Source organism: Cynara cardunculus (genome assembly GCF_001531365.2).
Source record: "Cynara cardunculus var. scolymus isolate 2C chromosome LG 16, CcrdV1, whole genome shotgun sequence".
NCBI classification, from domain to species: domain Eukaryota; kingdom Viridiplantae; phylum Streptophyta; class Magnoliopsida; order Asterales; family Asteraceae; genus Cynara; species Cynara cardunculus.
This window is the reverse complement of record NC_037543.1, coordinates 16,523,745-16,533,821: the sequence shown is the minus strand read 5'-3', so window position 1 is coordinate 16,533,821 and position 10,077 is coordinate 16,523,745. Positions and strand designations below refer to the sequence as shown.

General features: G+C 26.7%; 1 protein-coding gene across 1 annotated transcript; it reads right to left on the bottom strand.

Annotated features, from left to right (window-relative positions):
• Positions 1-2,781, bottom strand: LOC112529325 (transcription factor MYB4-like). Its single transcript, XM_025140549.1, has 3 exons — positions 2,593-2,781; positions 2,158-2,287; positions 1-655 (listed from the first exon to the last, which is right to left on the bottom strand). The coding sequence occupies exons 1-3, from the start codon at positions 2,723-2,725 to the stop codon at positions 97-99; spliced, it is 822 nt and encodes a 273-aa protein (XP_024996317.1). The 5' UTR covers positions 2,726-2,781; the 3' UTR covers positions 1-96.
• Positions 2,782-10,077: the final 7,296 nt, after the last annotated feature.

The window sequence follows — 10,077 nt, the reverse complement described above, 5'->3', positions numbered from 1 at the left end:
AGGACGAAGAAAAAATTCAACAAACCACATGGACTAAAAACGTAATTTGCTCTATTTAGTTCCTGGTCTAAACAAGGTTACAAACGAATATCTAAATTAAAATTCTGGTAATTCGGGTAACTCCTCGATGTGCATGAAAATATCAGACCATAGGTCTATGCCATCCATGTTGCAACCAGTATTTGGATTTCTTGTGTCTGTGTTTTCGATCATTGTGAGCAAAGATGTTGGAAACTCGACACCTGGTATGCTTTTCGCCGGATCAGATTCCATATTGTTGTCACCAACACCAGATAATGTTTCTGACCAAAAGCTATCATCAAGAAACATCTCATGGTTGGTTTCCTCATGCTTGGTTACACTAGGTAACTCATTTGTTGCTTCTGTAATTGATGAAGACTCGCTTGTTGATGGTTGATACGACACAGATCGTACCTTGTCTAGTGAGTTATGATCTGGTTGAACAAGACATTGAGAACCAGTCGTTTCTTCAGGTGATTGAGCACTTAAAGCAGGTTTGGACTTCGTTTGACGTTTTTTGGATATATGGGTGATCGTTTCTTTATTTTCAAGTCTTTTCTTCAAGTGAGTGTGCCAGATATTTTTAATCTCGTTGTCGGTTCGACCAGGTAATTTTGCTGCGATTAACGACCATCTGTAAAATCAAACATAAAAAGATTTTATTAATAAAATATAATATTTCATTACGACCATGTACAAAATAAATATACCATACAAATTATTACAAATAGATGTATGCGGAAGATAATTCCTTGCACATGTATGTGGAAGATAAATGGGTAGTTTCGTAACTTTTACAAATAGATGACAAACGGATTCATATGTGAATCAGTTAATTAATTCATATGTGAATCACACAGGTTCACGTACATATAGTTCATATGTGAATCACATAGGTTCACGTACATATAGTTCATATGTGAATCACATAGGTTCACGTAAACCCGTTTGCCGCATATTTGTAAAAGTTATAAAACTACCCCTCTATTTTTCGCATAGCCGCAAATTTTAACCGTATAAAAGACTAAGATCATTTTTTTACTTTTCAAATATCTACCACTTCTCAGAATAATATATATATATATATATATATATATGAGCCAGGTTCATATGAAAACAATAACAAAATAAAAAAATAAAATAATGAATATGGATCACATAATTCATTAAATAATACCTTAAATAAACAATTTCAGAAAATGAATAAGTAAGGGCTTAAAAGTAATTTAATTATATAAGAGTTTTAAGAAATTTATTTAAGATTATAGTTTTACTATATTTGTGATTTTAATGTGACTTAATTTTTTTATTTACAACAATGATTTTGTATTTAATGCATTTAGTTTTTATTTAAAGAATTTATTTTTTGATTTAATCAAATATTTAAAAAATTATAATTTTCGTGAAAATTATATGTGATTCACGATTAATTGACTTTTTTTCCAAAAAAAATCCTAACTACACGTAATTTAAAGCGTGAAAGACAGTTATTAATACTCAAAATCCTTGTTTATTGAGTGAATTTTGGATTTGATGTTTTCTTTGACTAAGGTCTTTATGATATGTGTATTGTGTATTTATTCGTTGTGGTGTTCAATTTGTTTTGGACATGGTCCCTCTGACTACGACTCTGTTAACTCTGTTAAATTAAGAGTCATTTTAGCCTTTTACCTATTCTTTTGTCTTTTTCTTATAAAAAAGTAAAAAAATAGTATTTTTACACACACACACATATATATATATATATATATATATATATATATATATATATGAAATGAAGAGGATGCATGTTGTGAAATTGTTTATTCTTACAAAAAACAAGAAGCATGAAAAGCGGGATAGCGATTCGTGATGACCAATAGCTAAACTCAATAATTTATTAAATTATATTTTCTCTATGTCATCATCATCATCATCATCATCTCTGCACATCTACAATTTTTTTAGGATTTATTTTTTAATCTTTTTGATTAATAAACATGAGTTTTTAATACTATGAGATTCGAATATTTATCGATTCATTCACCTCTTACTCATTAGATCAGCCTCTTAGACCATTTTGTCGTCATGCAATGTTTTGGTTGTCTTATTGATTTCTAATTAATTAATATTAAAAGTAACAAATATTTGTTATACCTGTTCCCGAGCATTTCATGTAGATGAATGATGGTGTCCTCTTCTTCTTTCGTGAAGTTTCCTCTTTTAATATCGGGCCGTAAATAATTGATCCAACGAAGCCTGCAACTCTTTCCGCACCGTAACAAACCTACAGAAACGACCACAAGACCAAATAGAACATTTAACACTAAACCCACTTTGATTCTCAACTAAATTGAATGCCAAATTGATATAACAGTTAGAATACAATGTCGAAAAGAGAATACACTGTAATCTTAACTAAATTTGAAATTTGTTCTTTTAAACACAAACAAAACGGAAAAAAGGAGACATCCAATTAGTTGCTTGATGAACCCAGATACCGTTAAAATGAACCCCTTAAACCATTAGCTAGTCAAGGGCTTAGTTTGTACAAAAAAGATTGTACGTTGAACTAGAATTACAGCTAATTACCGGCATGTTTTGGAAGAGCGCGCCAGTTAGGATGGCCATGTTGTTTGATATATGCAATCAAGAGTTGATCTTCTTCATGACTCCATGGGCCTCTCTTCAATCCCATCTTTTCACAACAAGGTGCTCTCCCCATTCTATATCTAGATCTCTTTTCTCTATTTGGGGTTGAGGTGATGTAAAGAGATTCAAAGCCACAAGGGTGGAAGTCTTTGGCCAAGGATGCCTATTTATACCCATTATTTGTTATTTTATTTTTTATTTTTAATTTAAAAGTACCATCATCTTATGTATAATTTAATTAAAAAAATAATTATTAATAACAACCAAATAAGGAAAAAAGTGTGTTGGCCAAAATCAAAGTTGTGGATAACAAGAAAATTATTGTAACGGTTGGTTTAACATGTAATTCTGAAGATTTTTAGTAATAATTAAATATTTGAAATGGATTTTGATAAAACAAAATTGGAAAATAATTTGTAGACCAAAATCATTTTAGACAATATAAGTTGTATTGTTAAGGGACAAATGAGAACATTTGGATTAGAATCTTATCAAGGAGGAGGGGTGTTGTATTGGGGGTTATTATATGCATTTAATTTTAGAGGATGAACCAGAGTTATATTATACATTAAAAATGTAAAAAAAATTAATAAAATATTATACATTTAATTAACAAGTAATAATGGATGATTTTTTAAAACCATTTTTTAATAGATGAGAAATTGTTGTTATTGAGATTTTAAACAAGCAAACATCATCGTCAATTTGGTTAAAATTATTGATTGTGAATTAATACACATAAACACATACACACATATATATATATATATATATATATATACAAATCATACAAACCATTCTTATCCGTCGATTTTATTGTTTAATTTAATGATTTTGTTTCATTAAGTTAGACCATGTCATAGGGACGGTCTTTCAAATTGTTTAATATAATACTTTTCATGAGAGAGGAGAGATGAGAAAAAATACCTAAAATGTTCTTGCATTAAAATTTTAATTCAAAATTACCAAAATTATAAATTTACTAATTTATCTATTGATTTGTGTTTGAGATTAAAACTCACGGTTACCACAAACTAATTAGTTCTCATTTGATTAGGTTCAATATATATATATATATATATATATATATTGGATTGTTTTTAGTTACCTAAAATACTTTTAAATAAATTAACTTTTAAACTAAACTTATTATAAATATAGAGAGAGAAATAATCAAATTAAAATCCCATAAAATTGGAAAACTGTGAGAACCTTTAGTTAAGGTATTATTTTATATAATTTTTGTTAAAGTTTAAGATTTAACATATCGATTAATAAATAAATAATAGTTTCACAATACAAACCTTTTTGGATGTATTTCTTTTGTTTTAAAAACATGTAAAAAAGTTTTACGTTATAAAACAAATACATATGAAACATAAACATTATAAATTGAACCAAATTCATTTTAATCAATATCTTAATTCTTAAACTTAAATAAAAAATCATATAAAGTAATACATATAGTATTTATCATTTTTATGATTCTCACATCGTCATCTTTCTCTTTGTCTATGTATATATATATATATATATATATATATCTCTCTCTCTCTCTCTATATATATATATATTGTACTAATTATTGAAAAACATATATAAATTTAGACGAAGGATCGTGTGAGAATGCTAGTTATGGTGAAAAGTGTAAGAAAATATTTCAACTCTTGATCACTTTTAACCTTACGTCCACCCATGAATTGCAATTTAGAATGAAATTGATCCGGTGCATCTCGGTGCAGCTTATTAGTATTAAGATTGAATTAGGATAGAACCAAGACTGAAGATCTCTTCTTACTTCTCACCATAACTTTCTTTCTCAACGGAACCCAACCCTATAAACTTAAATTCAATTTTTTAAAGAAGAGTGAATTATGGATTTGGCCCCACTTTTTTGATGTTTTTTCTGACTATGGTCCCTATAGTATGTTTATTTTGGATTTGATTCTTGTGGTATTCAATTTGTCTTGACCAAGGTCCCTCTGACTAACGCCTTAAAATAAATTCGGCAATTCAGGTAAATCAAGGACCATTTTTGTCTAGTTTTTGTCTTTTTTCTATAAAAAAGTAAAAATATTATTTTTTACACACACACACATATATATATATATATATATATATATAGGGATATCAAAATAAATAAAATAGGATATTGTTTTATGATTTGATTTATTTAAATTAAAATTTTAATTATATTAAATACGGTTTAATTTTATTGTTTTAATATTTTTGTCTATTTAGATATAGTATGAAAACTTTGTTGAAGTTTATATATGGATTTATTCAATTTTAAGTTACCAAAATGATAATATGTATGAATCTTCCATATGTTAAAATCTAAATAGTTGATTTTGAGTTTTTGGTGAAAAACGATATGAAAACCGAAACCCTACTTTTAGATGATAACATTAGATTTTATTTGTTAACGATTTTCAATGATTTTGGTTTTAAAATATTGATTAAAATTGTTTATTGCAATGTGGAAAAAACAATAAAATTAAATCGAATTCAATATAATTATTTTTTTATTTAATCAAATATAATATTACTGTTTTAGTATAATTAATTTTTTAATTTAAAAAGAATCAAATAAGATATGGTTTTATAATTTGATTTTTTCTAAATTAAAAAATTAATTATATTAAAACAGTAATACCATATATATTTTTCCACCATTGTAGTAAAATAACAAAATTAAGTCGTATTTAATATAATTAATTTTATAATTTAAATAAATCAAATCATAAAACAATCTCTTATTTTATTTCTTACATATATATATATATATATATATATATGTACATATCGTGTTCACATTTTTATAGAAAAAAGACAAAAAAAAAAAAGAACAAAAAAACTAAAATGACCATTGAATTCATTTTAACACGTTAATTAGGAGGACCATGACGAAAACAAATTGAATACCACAAGAGCCAAACTTATAACAAACATACTATAAAAACCCTAATCAAAAGAAAAGAAAAGAAAAAATTACAATACTCTTTAAGGAATAAAATATTATAGTTTTTAAATTTAAAAAATTAATTATATAATTCACAGAAAATAAATTAAGGTTTATTATTAATTAATTTTCTAAAAAGTTTTAAAATGCAGCTTCCAGGAAACATCATGTCCCTCATACATGCATTTTAATAATGGAAGATAGATTTTATTCGTTTTTAATAATCTCACATGTGCTCTCACAATTATCATTATGTATTATCACTCATCTTTACTTTTGTTTTCAAACTTCAATGGAATTAAGGTTTTCTTTGTTAATTATAAATTTAAAAATATTAAATTATTAATTAAATAAATTATTAAAAAGTGATAATTAATTAAAAATCTCATGGTTAAAAAGCTTTTTTATTCAAAGTATAAGAGTTACTCAAAATCATCAAGTCATGTGTTGAATTTTCTAAACGACGTTTATTTTATGAAATTCGTTACATTTTCTAACGTACGGATGTTGTACCGTTATGAAAATTCGGCACAGTGTTGAATAAGACATTGAGTGAAAGAAATGTTTACTAACCTTAAATGATTGGAACTCGTTTTATGTTTTTTACTACCTAGGTTAATATGATGAAATATATTACTGGTTTGTTTTAATTACATTATGCATTGTGAACATTGAATCATATTTTAGTAAATATTTTTTTCATTTTACATTTGTCAACTAGATTATACTTGTTTTTATCAATTGTGATTAATTAATTTATCAGTTAGTTTTTCAGCTACTTTGTCAAACATAACTTAGTTTTTCGTACACACTTTTAAATGAAATATGCTATGTATGTTTGATTTTATTAAAATAAAGTTATATCATATGTATATAATTAGGTAAAGATCTAACATATATTACAAGAAAATTGGGATGTCATGAATGAAAATTAACAACAAAAGCTTCCCGCTGGTAATTACTAAGACCATTTTCAATAACTTATATAAAATAGAGATAATGGAGAAAATTGGGATTTTGAGCCAATATTTTGTTCCAACAGCTTTCCCAAAACTATCTTTAAAATGGAGAAAGTAGAAGAGAAAAGGGTTTTCCTCCAAATATGAAGAACACAACAAAATGGTTACCAAGTGAGACCATTGATACGAAACTTTGAAAATAAATATTTAAAAAAAAAATAATATTTTAATATTATAATCAATGTTGATTTTCTATAAAAGTATTTTGATTTTTAATTCTTAATTTTAAATAAAATTTAAAGAAATATATGGGAAGGAGAGCAAAGGGACAAGTTTAGAAACCAAAAAATAGCACACGTTTACCGAAAGAAAAAGGTAGGGAGGAATTATGAGATGCTTTTTATTCATGTTTAGAGTACCAAAATGAAGAACCTAAAAAACAAGAATAAAGACAAGTCAACATCAATTATTCAACAAAACTCTAATTACACTACAAAAACCAACTATTTTTTTTTTTATATATTATCTAAGGTTTATTATTTAATACTTAACTTTATATATTTTCAGAAACATTAAATGTTATTATTACTCGATTAAATTTCAAATATTTTATATAATTCACTTGTAACAGCTATCATTTTAAAAAAGCTTATTTGAGAGTTGTCGTGACATGAAACGCGTATCCTACATCATGTTAACACCCGTACCAAATATATATGACGAGGTGTGCAAACCATTTTTTTTCTTCATGTTCTTTGACTTTTTTTAACTTTTTTTCCACTTATGTAATTTTTACCGCTTATCGTTGTTAGCTCTTGATATGACATCTTTATAAGCTCTCTCTCGTATTACAACCATATATGATTTTTCTCTTTGTATGAATTTGAATTGTTTAATATTATCAATAAGATAATGGAGAACACATACACACACACACACACACACATATATATATATATATATATACATATAAGATAAGATCAAATGAGAAATATAAAAACGGTGAAACGATTTTAACTGTTAGAGGAGGTTTTTCAATGTGAAGATCTTAAGAGCAAAAATATGTAAATGTCACAAAATTAAAGAAACTAAAGAAGCTGAGGGGCATTTTGAAATCTTTGTATAATTAAATCATTAATCCCTTAATTTTTCAATTTTTTAACCATTATCCTTTTTATAGAAATTAGATTACACATTTTTTAATTTAAATTATCTAAAACAAAAATATTTTATTTAAATAAATTATACCAAAAAAGAAAATTTCATTATTATTAATTTTAGATTCATGATGATATATATTTTTTAAGATTCACATATGAATCTTAAATTATTCAAAACCTTAATTATAAGTTGTAAATTGATCCACATATAAGTTATGATTAAGATTCAAATATAAATCTATGTTAAGATTCGCAAGTTCACATATGGACCAATACACACATAAGTATCGCTACCTGGTAATGGTTTGTCGATCTTTTGTCTTTGGTTATATTTAAAACGATCAATAAAGAACATCGATGTTCATGTTCATATATGAGATTTAGACAACTGAGATTTAATTCGATTTTGTATATTGTAAAATCGCCATTAAATTTTTTGGTGGAAAACTTGATCAAAAATCAATTATGATCAATATCTAAAACAATTTATAGAAAAAATAGAAGACAAATTAGGATATTTAATTTTTTTTCCAAAATTATCTTAATTAGTGGAAAAAAGTCTTGAAAATCAAAGTTTTCTTATCTAGTGGTTGAAATTGCTTTTCCTATCCTCAACATTTTTGTGTTTCTCATTTGAAACTAATGATATATATATATATATATATATATATATGGACTTAATTATTTGAGAACTTCAAAATTTATGAGATTTATGAAAACTTTTACCTTGATGCTTTGTTTCACATGATTTTACCGTCTATTATAGTATTTAATGTATTGATTAGCATATATTTGTTTCACAATGTGCTAGTTTCATATGTGTTAGGTTCACAATGTGAAATTTTTTTATGTGTATGTTTTGTTTCACAAACCCATCAAAAGTGTTCACATTGTAAATCAAATACATGTGAAATGAACACATTGTGAAACAAATATATGTTAATCAATATTCTAAATCCTAGTCGTAGATAAAAAAATCATATGAAATAAAACATGATGCACAAGTTCTTAAGGTTATCATAATTTCATGAGTTCTCAAAAGAAAGCCCCTATATGTATACACCCTATAATTTGTGACACACGTAAAATACCTTGTAAGTCACTCATTTAAAATAATTAACGTTGTCTCTTAAAAAAATGGCTTTTAGCAATAAAAAATAACAACTCAAAATCATTTAAACAGTTTTATTTCCACCAAAATAAGAAATCCATAACTCTCATGTGCCCCAATTTCCTTTAACGTTTCCTCTGAAACCTAATCATTAGTGCAACCAACAATAGGAACCCTAACATATGTCTCTCACTCTCCCTTCCCTCTTCTATAAAACAATCGCTACTACTTAAGGCGACCACATCCGGTCGGTGACTATAGATACATCTCTTTCCATTACTGTTGAAAACCATCAATGGTTCATCCTCGTGCCCCCTGACCATTACATGCTGATGTTTTGATTGACTCACGAACAACTATTCCTGCTTGTCCAAGATGACTACCCAAAAAAATCTTCAACAAAATCAAGATCCCTTTCTCATATCTCCTATTTCCCTTTACGTGACGCAGATGACCTTTTGTTGTTCATCCACCATGTATGACTACCACGTTCCAAATCTTAACCATTTTGATGGTCATTGCAGACCATTGCTCCAGCCTCATCCCATCTTTGATGAACACAAATAATTCACAAGTAACAACAAACCAAAACAAGTTCTAAGGTTTGGTTACAAATATTCAATAAGTTAGGTAGAATAGGTTTTTGTTTTAAATTGAGACTAATCTAGGAAAATGACTTCGATTCCTATTTATATTCAACAAAGTGTTTTCAATGGATTCAAGTTTCTAAATCATTTGTAGCATGATGTAGGAGTGAAATAGAAACATGTTCTTGGTGTTTTTGTGTTCACGACAGTGTTCCCAAGTGTTCATAAATGTAAATACATTGTGTTCACAAGCTTTTGATTTTTTTATTATAAATTTTAACCAGGCAGAGACATGATGTTCATAAATTGTTCACAAAGTGTTTCACAATGCAAACAAGTGAAAATGGGTGTTGATAGAAATAAAGTGTTCATCGGAGTAAGGTTTGCCAGAGTGGAGTCAAGAATTTAGAGAGAGAGAGATTTGTAATATGCCCATAATGCCCTTGATTTAAACTATTTAGCCAAAAAATATCAATTTCTAATTTAACCCCTCATTTGGTATAATTTATGGTTTAGATTTGATCATGATCCTTAGGTGAGGATCACAATCGAAGTGTAGCTAGACAAATAAGTAAACGAGTGAACACAAGCAATCTAGTCTACATCTATATATATATATATATATATATATATATATATATATAGG

Coding starts and splice junctions, on each gene's coding strand:
- LOC112529325 (XM_025140549.1), bottom strand. CDS start 2,725: ATGGGGAGAGCACCTTGTTGTGAAAAGATGGGATTGAAGAGAGGCCCA. Junction 2,288..2,592: donor CGCTCTTCCAAAACATGCCG/GTAATTAGCTGT, acceptor TCGTTTCTGTAG/GTTTGTTACGGTGCGGAAAG. Junction 656..2,157: donor CATGAAATGCTCGGGAACAG/GTATAACAAATA, acceptor TTGATTTTACAG/ATGGTCGTTAATCGCAGCAA.